The 13,659-nt window shown below is 43.7% G+C and overlaps 1 protein-coding gene across 1 annotated transcript; it reads right to left on the bottom strand.

The window, feature by feature from the left end:
* Positions 1-3,473: 3,473 nt before the first annotated feature.
* LOC132579385 (putative defense protein 3) lies at positions 3,474-9,571 on the bottom strand. Its single transcript, XM_060249699.1, has 5 exons — positions 9,060-9,571; positions 7,454-7,566; positions 5,251-5,366; positions 4,259-4,323; positions 3,474-3,636 (listed from the first exon to the last, which is right to left on the bottom strand). Exons 1-5 carry the CDS (start codon positions 9,265-9,267, stop codon positions 3,539-3,541), a joined length of 600 nt encoding a protein of 199 aa, XP_060105682.1. The 5' UTR covers positions 9,268-9,571; the 3' UTR covers positions 3,474-3,538.
* Between the last annotated feature and the right edge of the window lie 4,088 nt (positions 9,572-13,659).

Here is a 13,659-nt window from a genome sequence, read left to right as displayed (position 1 = left end):
ATAATCTTGCCTAAAAACGACAAGTTGGACACCGGCTGGTAGTTTGCCAGTTTGCCTCCTTAAGAGGCCGGGGAAAGATTCCCTCAAGAAGGGACTGGTTGACAATTTCCCTTAGGGGAGCTCGTAGCCCCTCACAGCCAGTTTTTATTAGCCAAGAGGGGCACGGGTCCAGCCTACAGGTAGTTGGGTGTACAGTAGAGAGTATTCTGTCAACTTCCTCCAGGCTGAGTGGAGTGAAAAAATCCAAAACTGGACTAGAAGATGTGCTCGGAGCCTCGAGTTCTGTTACTGTTTCTAAAGTGACTGGGAGGTCATAGCAGAGTGACAGGACTTTATTTGCGAAGAAGCTCGAAAAGGCCTCACTGTTATCGAATTCCCTAGCATTTGGTATACCCATCAGTAGGGTAGTTAGAGACCGAACTGTTCTAAATAATTGTGCTGGGCGCGAGTTCGCAGACGCGATCATGGCTGTAAAGTATACTTTCTTAGCGGCCTTGACCGCCATCTTATAGGTTCTCATAAATATCCTATAAGCTGCTTGTCACTTCGTCGCGGGCTTGTCGCCACTGCCTCTAGTTGTCTGAGCCTCCGTTTCATTTGCCGTAGCCCCCGTGTATACCAGGGCACCAACTTTGGGGGCACAGAGGGAGCCTGGGAGTGATTTCATTGATGGCTGTGGTGAGCCTGTTTTGCCAGGTCTCCACTAGCTCATCTAGGGAATCGCCAGGGGACCAAGGATCCCAAAGAGCCATCTGAAACTGCATAGGATCCATTTGGCTCTGTGGGCGAGCAAAAATAATGCTTACCGCCCAAGCAGGGTTGGAGCGGGGCATTCAGATGAGCCTTCAGGGAGTAGTGGTCTGACTACGGCACTGCATCTGCAGTAATTCGGTCCACTGTCATTCCTGCCGCAAAGATCAAATCCAGGATGTGACCAGCTTGATGGGTGGGAGTTGTTACATATTTTGAGAGTCCTAGCACTGCCATGGATGACACCAGGTCCAACACCAATGTGGAGCCCACATCATCGGCATGGACATTGAAGTCTCCCAGGACCAGAAGTCTAGGGTGCTGCAACACCCAGCCTGCTATAGCCTCCACAAGGATTGGCAGGGCATTGGCTGGTGCAGAGGGCGGTCGGTACACCAGCCAAATAGCCAAACTCTCTTGCGCCTCAACCAACATGCCGGCACATTCAACACCGGTGATCTTTGGGGCCGGAAGTGCCCAGAAGGAGTAATCCTTCCGAATGAACAGCGCAACTCCCCCCCACATCCGCTGGTCCGTGATTGGTGGAGGACTGAGAACCCAGGAGGAGCTACTTGGGAGAGAGCAACTGTCTCCCCCTCTCGCACCCAGGTCTCAGTCACACAAGCCAGGTCTATATTCTGCTCCTGCAGGTATTCTCACAGGACAGAGGTCTTATTATTAATAGGCACAGCACCAATGACAGAGGCGGATGCTTTAACTTGGACCCACTGCTTGCAACTGTTGGGATGGGATGCAGGCTGGAAGGAGGTCGAGCATTCATGGATCTTGGCCTCCTTCCCTTACATAAATGCCTGTTCCCACCACTATACTTTCCCCTCCCCAGGAACACCGGGATCCCCAGCTCAGTCATCTCACATTAGTGGCCTTCGTAGGAGCTTCAGACGAATCAAGATGGAGCACTTAGTAACCACACTATTAAACCAATCGTTCAATACCTGGTATACTCCAATTTGGTAATATAATATTGCACTAGTTTCGTTTTTCCTATTTCCCACTAAGTCTGATTGGATTCCCAATTTATGTCTACCCACTAAATTAATATAACACCCTACCCAATGCTAATTTCTCCCTCTTAATTTAGTACTGTAATAAATTAATAAATTAAATCTAATTAATCAGCAGTTCAATCATTAATTTAGTGTCTAAAAATTCTCAACAGTTAAACAGAATGAATAAATACTAACCCATTAAATCAATTACTAAAACCCTCCCAGCAGCCAATTAATAAGTCAATCAGTACGAACAAAATCCAATTAATTTCAAATTAGCAAATACATATAATTAATTTAGTATCAATTTCATTCCAATTGATTAAATTTAATGAACCATTAAACATGGGAGAGTGGGAGACACATGATCTGGGATTTTTTAAAAAGTCTTAGCTCATCTCTGGCAGGCAAAATACACGTAGCACATTAAAGGCCAATGATATTTTCCAGGGGATAAACTTTTGTGAGTCAAAGCTGACTTCATCAGATACAGATGAGAGTATGTCTGACAAAGTGACTCACAGAAGTTTGTACCCTGAAAGATTTTGTTGACCTTTAAAGTGTTACTGACTTGAATTTTGTTCTGCTTGTACAGACTGATGTGGCTACCCTCCTGAAATACTATGATAGGCAGTAAACACTGATGCGAATTGACAGGATGGAAACAGTTGGGGTGCCACTGCTGAGAAGGCCTTGTCTTTATGTCTGCACACCTTACTTCTGAATGCAAAACAATAGCCTGTAAAGATGACATCAGTGTCCAGGCTATATATAGAAGAGCAAGCAGTTCCTCAGATACTTTGGTCCCAAGCTATATAGGGGGGAGGCCATGCTTTTATTCATCTGGCTAAAGAGGAGACTGGTAGTCTTCTGCTTGGGCATCCCCATTTCCTCTTCCAAATCCTAATCCAACGTACTGGTTATAATTTCTGAAGAATTCCTCTTCATGCAATATTATGCTAATATTTGCATCAGGTGTGTTAACATTTCATACCTACTTCATGGTGTGCTCAAATATTCTTTCCTGTAAGGGCAGACTTAATTATAGTCCTGATTAAGCATAGGCCAGGAAAACGGAGGTTTGTGGTTCAGAGTTTTCACAAACCTTGAACCTCCAATGAACTCCTTCATTTTATGAACCAGTTCCCCTGGTTCATAATTTGGCCTGTTGGGAGTGAGCTCTGACCTAGAAGTAAGCTCTGGAAGCATTTAAATGCCTTTGGAGTAATCTGTATGAACCCTCCCCAAAGCTCATGAACTTCCATGGAGTTCAGGGAGGGTTTGCAGAAGGCATGTTCTTCCACGCGGTTTATGGCTTGGTTCGTGCCCATCCCTAGTCCTGATTATTAATGGTTCATTTACTCGAGATAACATTGCCAGATCTGGGTAATTAAGCTACACTAAGTGACATTTATCCAGTAGTTTCACTGCCCACAATAAATCTGAAAAGTTCTACGCCAAACCAGATGATGTGGAAACAATGTGATAGGGTTTATTTGTACACTGAAAATCTATAGTGTTTATCCTAGCAATGGAATCATATTTTCATTAAATACGAAATGTCCTATTTTCACTTCTCCCATTCTAGGGGCTAGAATTCTAGGGGCTAGTTGCCCTATATTATAAGAAACATAAATTCTATTTGAAGAGGCTTGTTGGAACACCATTCTTTTCTTAGGGAAGAGCTGAAAAGAGGATTTTCTTCAATATTTGGACAAAAATTATTATTCTGTTTCCATTCATTCACAACTACCAAGTAGTCATTTTTGTAAGGGTCTCTAAAGGTATACAAGCAAAATGAGTAGCATAGATGATAACAGTGCTGCAGCAGGCCATGTTCTGGTTAGCATCTGGGCTCCACAAGTAGCTTTGGGATCTGTAGTATAGAAAGAAAATTAGATTAAGATTTTTCTACTCTGGGCTAAAGTTGAAACAATATAAAACCAGAGGTTCAGTTTTTATTTTACTCAAGGACATTAAGAATTGTCTTTCTGGATTAGACCAAGGGTCATTCAGTCCACTACACTCTTATTTCCAAGACTAACCAGATGGACAGAGACAATGTAGCCAGGTGATATCCTTCCTAACCATTGTCAAATATATATCTCCTTTGTACTCGGAGGGCCAAATTAGTGATCTGTAACAATTTAATGAGCTGTAACAATTTTCTTGGACTTTATCTCATTTTTATCCTGTTCTTTCTCCAAACAGCTCAGGAATGACATTTTGTTAATTTATTTACTTTGTGCATACTTTTTGTACCATTGGAAAGCCATGCACTGTATCAGAAATGCCAAGAGTTAGTTGCTAGATAAACAGGAAACCATTCTTTTGATTCCAAGTAGAGGGATCAGATCTGTAATGATAAATGCAGTGCTGTCTTGCTCTCCCAAATACAATGTATTCTTTCCATGCATAATATGCTATTTTAGTGGAAGCCGTTAGTTACCTTGAAAGCAGGGCCTTATTTCAAAATAGCACTTTAGAGAATTACTCACTTTTCCAGATCACTTTAGACTTGACATTGGTCCAGTAGATTTCACGAGATTGGGCAACCGTTGCTCTGATTTAAAAAATAAAGGGGGGGGGGAGGCAGAGAGACAAGATTTCTAATATACATTTAAAAATAGACCTTTGCAATCTGCCATGATAGAAATTTACATAATTATACATGGGGTGCAGAAAAATGGATGGAGAAAACTCCCTTTTACTTAAGAACTCAGGTACACCCAATTAAGTTGATGGGACAATATATTCAGGATAGAAAAAAGGAAGTACTCTGTCACTTGACAAGTAATTGTGAAATGCACTGCATAATGGTGATCACAAGCATAGGCAGCTTTAAAAAGGGATGAGAGAGATTCATGCAGCAGAGATCCATCAACATTCCAGCCATGATGACTAAAGGGAACCTCTGCATTCAGAGGCAGTAGACCTTGAGTCAGTCGCAAGTTCTCACAGAGCTTTTCCTCTCAACAGCAGTTTCTGTCAGAGCTCTCTCAGCTCCACCTATTTCAAAGGGTGTCTGTTGTGGGGAAAGGGGAGGGGAAGGGAAAGGATATTGTAAGCTGCTCTGAGACTCCTTCAGGTAGTGAAGGGTGGGGTATAAATCCAGTTTCTTATTATTATTCTCTTCTTTATATTTGTGCTAAGAGGCAGCACCAGGGAAGGCCTTGGGTTCTATGTCCTGTCTGTGGCCTCTTTGTCAAACAATGCTGGATGAGAGGCACCACTGGTCTGATCCAGCAGGGCACTTCTTATGTGCATGGGGGAGGATTCAGTCTCTGAAAATTTTTTCTACTTTTTTTTTTAAAAAAACATCCTTTGCATCCTGGAAGAATAAAATTACCGTGAACAGTAAGAAAGAAGCTTGTGTTGGTTTCTTGGCAGCCCTTATGCCCATTTAAAGAACTTTCTGTTTCTACAAGGAATGGAACTAAAATACATTTAAAGGAAGGCATCATTTTTAAAAAGAATTCATGAAACTTACATGAACATAACCACTGGGGGGCAGCCAGAGTTAGGCGGGAGCCATGTATACGTAGTCTGCCTTGTTTTTAAATTAGTGTTGGAGTGAGTCACAGCTCCATGTGGATTTCCAGAGCACTGCAAAAGGGGAGAAAGCTATTTACATAATCTGTACAACTGTGGCTGTACAACTTTTTCTCATCCTAAAGGCTATTCTGCACATGACAGTGTCATTATGTGACCCGATATCCCAGATATGTCACAAAAAGCCATGGAGGAGATTGACATGGATTCAGTGCTGGGGAAAGGGGGTATTCTTGACTGAAAATGCCCCTTCTCTGGTGTTATGACAGAAATAAGACAGGCCCAATATGTTTATTTGCCTTTTTCTCTCTATTGGGAATCAAAGCAACTCGGAGAAGGTATTTTCCACTGGGGAAACAACATGGTGAATGGCAGAGTTAAACCTAGAGTTGCCAGGGCTGTTTTAGGAAATAATCTGGAGATTTTGGGGATGCAGCCTGAAGAGAGTGGGGTTTGGGGAGAGGAGGGATTTCAATGGGGTATAATGCCATAGAGTCCATCTCCCAAAGCAGCCATTGTCTCCAGGTGATCTGAGCTCTCTCACCTGGAGATCAGTTGTAATAGTGGGAGATCTCAATCCACTACCTGGAGATTGGCAACTCTAGTTCAACCCCTTTCCCTGGTGTTGCTGCAGCCTAACCCCTGCAGGCCCCATTCCTCTATCACCCTACAGCTGCTTTATGCTCCTAAATTATGCATGGGAGAGTCTGATTGCAGACCCCTAGCATTACACATTTTGTCCATGGATCTTCCGGCTTTCTTAAAGCTGAAGCATCAACTTCTAGTTCTTGTTGTTTAAAAGAAAGGTCAGCTTGTGACTGTTCCTCAAAAGACTGGCACATCATTGAAGTATAGTAATGAGTTTATAATAGCATTGGTTGGCAACCAGAGGCTGCTGAGAACCTCGGGGTCCTCCCCAGTTAAAGATTTATCTCCTCCACCACTTGGACCCAAGCAAAACATGACTTCCTATGCTGCACAGGCCCCCTGAGTGATTAAGCTCCCCACAATCTTGTCTACCCATTCTCCTGCTCTCAGTGACCCTGTCAGTATCCGTAGAACAGCCTGTTCTATGTGCCCAAGAATTTGTGCATACTGAACAGCCTCCCATCATGTTCCATGGCCAAGTGCTTTGCCCCTGGGAAGGGCTTCCAAATACATGTTGTACAACAGGAACTGGGAGGCTGCTAATCAAAAATCCCACTGAGCATACTCAAGCTGTTTGGTTGTATCTCTAAGCAGCTCTTATGATCCCAGACCCACGGTCCCAGCCTCCAGTAATATTTATATGGTTTCTGCAAAGATTTGGGAACAGTAGTTACAGGGCTCTTGGTCTCTTCTGCCAGTTGGTCCCTTCAAATATCATGGCAATATAATAGCATTACATTTTCCACTAAATAAAATTACAAATGGTTTGCAAAATAGTTTTAGTACAGCCCTTTGGTCTAAACACATTACCATCATCAGCCAATTTGCTAGACCATGGCTGTGGGGGTCCAGTCGCATTTGCACAGCATTAGGGAACCCAGCAAGGCGCATGCAGGGCTTTTTTTGAGCAGGAATGTACAGGAACGCAGTTCTGGCTGGCTTGGTGTCAGGGGGTATGGCCTAATATGCACATGAGTTCCTGCTAGGCTTTTTTTGCAAAAAAACCTTATGCAAAACAATGGTGATGTCAGAGGGTATGGCCTAATATGCAAATGAGTTCTCGCTGGGTTTTTCTACCAAAAAAGCCCTGAGTGTATGTAATTTGGAATAAGCCAATGCAGACCACCAGTAAGCAAATGGTTGAAATAGTACACTCTCCCTCCTCCTCTGCTTCAAGCCTGCTAAAAGAAGACAGTACTGGTAAGAAATTTCCCTCCTTGGGACCAGCAAATACTCTAAAAAACATTAGATACAGCCAATTTACTGAAACGAAGCAGGTGTGACCTAGTCAGAAGTTGGGAAGATACTGGGGGGGGGTGTCATGTAAGAGCCAGATTATAGAATTATAATTTTTAAGGAAAGTGTGGGTGGTAGAACCACTTAATACCAAACTGAATCCATTATTTAAGAATTGTACAGTTCAATCTTTAGGCTTTCTGCTCAACTTCCAGGACTTCTGGGCTAGAAAAGAGGAATGGATTTGTGTCTCTTACCTGCAAGAATTTTGTGTTGTTAGGTGGAGTTTTCCAAATGCCCAGGGCAGCGTTGGAGCCAAAGGAGCGAGCCTCTAATAACAGTCCTTTGTAGGCAGGGCCAAGGATCTGAACTGGAGAGAGAACAGGGGGTTGGATCCTGTCACACACATCTGCATGGACAAGGGAGTGGGGGTTGCCAGCATTTAAAGGGGGCATTTCAGGCTGCAGCAGGAAAAGGGAAAATGGGAAAGCTGCAATACATGGTCAGAGACCCTACCACCTACAGGAAACTCTGATCGGCTGCAAGCCAATAATCACATGGAACAAATACTCGGTTTTGTCAAACATAACAGGAGCAATGAGGTAGTGGAGACTCAGGGTGGTGGAATGGATCATGCCATTTCAAATAACAGATAATCACATTTTATAATGTTCCATGACGTTTAAAGACTCCCTGTAAATGTAGAACCAGTGCAGCCAACCACGAGAGAAGACCTTGCATCTAGCAGCGCTAGTTCTCTTTCTTTCAAGGGACATTCAGAGCTAGAATCCATCCCCATTCCCTGTAGGCCAACATGGCAAAATCTATTTTAGCTGCCCAACATTTTTAGTATGTTGTTCCACCATTTCATGTCCTGCCATTTCATTCTCTTGCATGTGTAAACCAGGTCTGGGTGCTCTTTCATAGTTTCATAGGAAACTATGATCCTCTGGATTAATTGTAGTACCCAATTCCGGAAAGACAGCTTGGTCACCAGTGCCAAATTCAGACTACCTTACTTCACCTCCTTCTATATAGACTTTGGCACTGAAATCAGGGCTAGATATAATTACCTGCTGCTGAAAAGATCACTTTGACCACAAAAAAGGCTGTTTTGAAGATTACAGGCTTTGCGTGGACAAAAAAGTCCATGAGGCACAGTAAGGAGGGAAACTGGGTGAATCTGAGTGAAAAAAGGTTATATCATCTTAGAGGACCTGCTCTATGTGGACATGCATTGCAGAAGACCGAGTCTTCTTTTCAGAGCCTGCACAACTCTGGAACTCCCTCTCAATGGAGGTCTACTTCACCCTATCCATGCTGGCGTTTTGTCTTTTCCCCCAAGGGTCCTAGCCAGCCTCAGTCTTACATGGGGTTGTTCTCTTTTTAAAGATTGCATTTTTTTTTACTTTACTGATCCTTTTCAGCCATCTCCCCTTCAAGGTTCCAAACTAATAGTAGGGTTGCCAGTCTCCAGGTGGTGGCAGGAGATCTCTTGGAATTACAACCAGTCTCCAGGTAAAATGGGTGAGTTCCCCTGGAGGAAAAGGCTACTTGGAATGTGAACACTATGCAATTACAGCCCACTGAGGTCTGTCCTTCCCCAAACTCTGCACACCCCAGGCTCCACCTCCCAAATCTCCAGCAATTTCACAACTCAGAGCTGGCAACTCTCCCTAGTAGCCAGCAGCTATCAAATGCCAGGTCAAAAACATTTCCCAACCCTTTGTGACTATTAAGGAAATATCCTCAATTACTAGCATAACCAAAGATTAGGGAGGATAAAAGTAATCTCACTTGATCGCCCCAATATTATAGCTTTGAAGCGAATTATTTCAACAAAAGTTAGAAAGAGGTACTTACTGTTAATTGGTTGCCCGTTTAGGAAAGACGGTGAGCTCAACAGAAATTCATAGGGAGCCCGAGTTGGTTGGGGCTGGACCCCAGTGTGCACAGGTAACATGTTCTCACAGGCTGAGGCAGGAGCTCCTGTTGGGAAGGCACGGCATGGAATCAGCATAGCCCAAAGGACTGCGGAGCCAAAGAGAAGGGAGAAATTCCAGTGAGCCATAGCCAAGGAGAAAAGGAGCTGTTATGCCTGCTCTCCTTGATCTCAATAACGAACTATCTGAGACTTGGGAAAAAAATCTTTAAAATTAAAGGGAGGGCCCTGCTGAGTCATTGAGCCATAACAATTTCATTTTCTGCCCATTTTGGATTCAAAAGACCTCTTGTTCACATGTCGCTTCTTTTTACTGGGAACTAGGTTTCCTCTCAGGGAAAAATAAGGAGATGGATTTAGGAATTTGCACAGTCAAAGATTACACAGTGCGTTGCCCCTTTGAAAGGATACTAATTTACCTCCACTGAAAAGGACTTCTGTGTCTGGAAAAGCATGATCATTGAATGCATTTGCTTCATGGCATGTACCCATGAGGGGCGTTGCTTTCTGGAGTCTGTATTTGGTGAAATAATGATGTGCAGTTTGCACATTTTCCCCTACATGGAGGTAGCTCTTTACTTTCCCATATTGATTTAATTCTGGTTCACATGATTGCATTGTTTATGCATGCAAAATCTGTTAAAGCGTCCAGAGAATAACTAAATATTCCTATTTATCTCAAAGTTGAAGATCAGTCAGAACCAAAACCATCAAAATAACTGACAAAAACAAGCCAAACACACACACACACACACCTCTCAACCCCCCCCCCCAAGCCAAATAGTGTTAAACAGGGCTTTTTTGGAGAAAAAGCCCAGTAAGAATTAATTTACATATCAGGCCACACCCCCTGATTGTCTCATACAGGGCATGAAGAAAAAGCCAATCTGGAAAGATTTGCATATTAGGCCACACCTCCTGACACCAAGCCAGCCAGAACTGTGTATCTGTGTGTTCCTGCTCAAAAAAGTCCTGGTGTTAATAGGGTTGCCAAGTCCAATTCAAGAAATATCTGGGGACTTTGGGGGTGGGGCCAGGAGACTTTGGGGGTGGGGCCAGGAGACATGGGGGTGGGGCCAGGAGCAAGGGTGTGACAAGCATAATTGAACTCCCAAGGGAGTTCTGGCCATCACATTGAAAGAGACAGCACACCTTTTAAAATGCCTTCCTTCCATAGAAAATAATGAAGGATAAGGGCACCTTCTTTTGGGGCTCATAAAATTGGACCCCCTGACCCAATCCTTTTGAAACTTGGGAGGTATTTTGGGGAGAGGCACTAGATGCTATACTGAAAATTTGGCGCCTCTACCTCAAAAAACAGCCCCCCCCAGAGCCCCCAATACCCGCAGATCAATTCCCCATCATTCCCTATGGGAATCGTTCCTGGAGGTGCATAATGGCTGTGGGGGTGGGGCTTCCCCCGCCAGCCAGCTGGCTGGGGGAGGGGGGAAGGCTGTAAAACCGGGGGATCCCCCGCTGGGACCTGGGGATTGGGAAGCCTAGGTGTTAAGCAATTTGGTAAGCCTGCCAATTGGACCTCCTTCAGGAGGGGCCTTATATGCTTTGGTGCTGTTACTGAAAAGTTCACATTACATATTTTTGTATCAACTCTGTAAGATAGGCAAGTAAGTTCATGATTGCAGTGAAGTTTGAACTCAGGAGTCAGGACTTCTTGCATCCAAACGCACAAAATTCTAGTACGGTTGCATCAGCTCTTTATTATACATACTCGGGAAGGGACGGTGGCTCAGTGGTAGAGCTTCTGCTTGGGAAGCAGAAGGTCCCAGGTTCAATCCCTGGCATCTCCAAAAAAGGGTCCAGGTAAATAGATGTGAAAAATCTCAGCTTGAGACCCTGGAGAGCCGCTGCCAGTCTGAGAAGACAATACTGACTTTGATGGACCAAAGGTCTGATTCAGTATAAGGCAGCTTCATATGTTCATGTTCATATATTGCTCCAAAGTATATTTGAAGATTTTTAAAGTCGCTTTTCCCTGTTCCCACTTTAAACAGTTTTCAAGGCAAAGAGCTATTATTAGTATGAGAAATATGTGGATGTTGAACCCAAGAGATCAAGAGTTTTCAGGGAAAGGTAGCCCACAAGCATGGTACATTTCTGTAATTCCTGGACACTACCTTGATAAGACTGAACTGTCTCTTCAAAGTCTCCACATCAGTGGCTGCTCTGCCAAACTTCAAGGTCACCTGCGTTTGCTTTGTAGTTTGACAACAAATGCACAATTGTTCTCACCGGTATCTTAGCCGATTATAAGGAAAAGAAAAAGCAGACAAATATGCCTCCCACCTTCTTTTTGGGATGTCATAAAGTTTGGGATGTCATAGGAATGAACAAAAAAGCATACTGCAAAGGTTGACAGGGCTGGAAATGCTAACCCATGACAAACTCATCATACTTCCTGTCTGAATTTGTCTTTTGCAGGGAGTGAGATCTCTCTACAAAGCACCCCAGCCATTAGCTGTGGGAAATCTAGCACCTCGCTGCAAAGGAAGTGGGTCTGAGCTTGGAAATTGATTAAAGCTGAAACCCAGATTTCCTGTCACAAGCTGAAGAAATTAAAAGAAGTTAGGGAAATTAGTACTGTGCCCAAAAGCATGGTACGTTTCTGTAATTCCTGGGCATTATCTTGATAATTCGGAATGTCTCTTAAAGCTCTCACTCACATCATTGGCTGCTCTGGCAAAACCATGAAAAGCAGGGATCAGGTGGTTGCAGTCATCATTTCGTAAAGTTCTGAAACATACTATGTTATCCCTGCCCCCATAGCTGAACACAAACGGATAAACACAAGTCAAGCTTGTTCTTCTTTTAATTTGTTAAAAACATCTACATTCTTTTGCATGCTAATTTACAACCCACCCTCTTTATGTGCAACTGCTATTTCTATTTCCATTTCATTGTCTGAGGAAGCGTGCTTGTGCACAAAACCTCACACCTTGAATAAAACTTCATTGGTCTTGAAGATGCCACTGGACTCTAACTTTGTTCTATTCAGACCAACATGGCTGCCTACCTTGATCTTTTTTTTTAAAGTTAACACTGGAGGCAGAACTTACTCTTACAGGAACACTTTTAGGATGAGAACAAGAAATACCCACCTGCCAGGGAGCCTACCCCACCCATTGTGTCTGCAGGATTCACTCATCCAGGGCTTTTTTTTTTTTTGCAGGAACGCACAGGAATGTAGTTTCAGCTGGCTTGGCATCAGGGGTGTGGCCTAATATGCAAATGAATCACTACTGTGCCTTTTCTACAAAAAAAAGCCCTGTGTGGAACAATGGTGATGTCAGGGGGTATAGCCTGATATGCAAATTAATTCCTGCTGGGCTTTTTCTACCAAAAAAGCCCTGAACTAATCTAATTAGCAGAAATAAGCCCAGAGCAGCGACTCATGCAGAGATGTACAGCTAGGGTTGCCAACTCCAGACTGGAAAAATCTGGAAGATTTGGAGGTGGTTCCTGAGAAGGGAGGGAATTTGATGTGGGGAAGTGGTACATAAAGCAGGGGTGTCAAACTAATTTGTTATGAGGGCCGTTTACCTTCTTGGGCCAGGCCATGTGTGTCATAAAATGTAATGTTAGGTAGGGGAAATATAAACTTTATAAAGGACACAGACAAACGCACACACTCAGCCTAATCCACCTCACTGGCTTGTTGAGCCTCAGTCAACAGAAGGAAGAGAGTCTTGGTTCAGTAGCTCTGCTGTGCAATTGAGAGAGCTTGGTAAAGCTAGCTCTCCTTCCTCCACTCCCCCCACTTTCTCAGGGGAGCTCATTTCTGTAGTCTGGAAATCCATTGTAATTCTGGGAGGTGGGAGTTATGCTGGCATTGTAATTAGCTACTTTGCATGAATAGCAGCCAATAAGGTGTTATGTGACTGCAAAGTTGCATGAGTGAGTTCTTTGGCATATCAGGCAGTACATTGAAATCAGGCCCCAATTGTTACATTTTTTTTCATATAGGACTGCCCTGCATATGAGACAGGCCAAAGTCCATATTACATTTTGTTTCCAACACTGCCCAGCCAACATTTAGCAATGGATGGAGGGTAAAGATCCTGCACCACTCCAAAATGGAAAACAGAAACTTGGCAGTGATCTCCTTCTGGCCTCTCACTGCCCAATGATAACATTGATGTGCACAACAAACCGTTCTTCAACAGCACACTTCTTTTAAACAGGATGGAATGCCTGTACATCAATGCTGTCGTTCTATTGGCTGAACTGGTGTTGCCTGGGTGACGATTATGACCAAACACTTACTAGGGACGCCTGCCAGTCCACTGCATAATGAGCCCTGGGGAGCAGCGTCCCTGGGAGAAATAAAGCACATCTCATCACAAGAGAGAAGAACTTGGAAGGTAGAATCACACAGGTAATTAAACATCCCCAAGCTGCTTTTGGGAGGAAGAAGTGCTGTGATCAATTGGATGCCTAGTGAAGCAGGCTTGATCATTATTTCCAAGGGCTGTTATTTTTTTCTGGGGGAACATGGTGGAATGG

Source organism: Heteronotia binoei, chromosome 11 (assembly GCF_032191835.1).
Source record: "Heteronotia binoei isolate CCM8104 ecotype False Entrance Well chromosome 11, APGP_CSIRO_Hbin_v1, whole genome shotgun sequence".
In the NCBI taxonomy this organism is placed as follows: Eukaryota; Metazoa; Chordata; class Lepidosauria; order Squamata; family Gekkonidae; genus Heteronotia; species Heteronotia binoei.
The sequence above is the reverse complement of the archived record's forward strand: the minus strand, read 5'-3'. Positions and strand labels throughout refer to the sequence as shown.

Bases quoted from the DNA above. Each gene is read 5' to 3' on its own strand.
- LOC132579385 (XM_060249699.1), bottom strand. From the start codon at position 9,267: ATGGCTCACTGGAATTTCTCCCTTCTCTTTGGCTCCGCAGTCCTTTGG. The intron at 7,567-9,059 runs GTAAGTACCTCT...TTCTCTCTCCAG, and splicing joins AAACGGGCAACCAATTAACA to TTCAGATCCTTGGCCCTGCC. The intron at 5,367-7,453 runs GTAAGAGACACA...CCCCTTTTGCAG, and splicing joins ACAACACAAAATTCTTGCAG to TGCTCTGGAAATCCACATGG.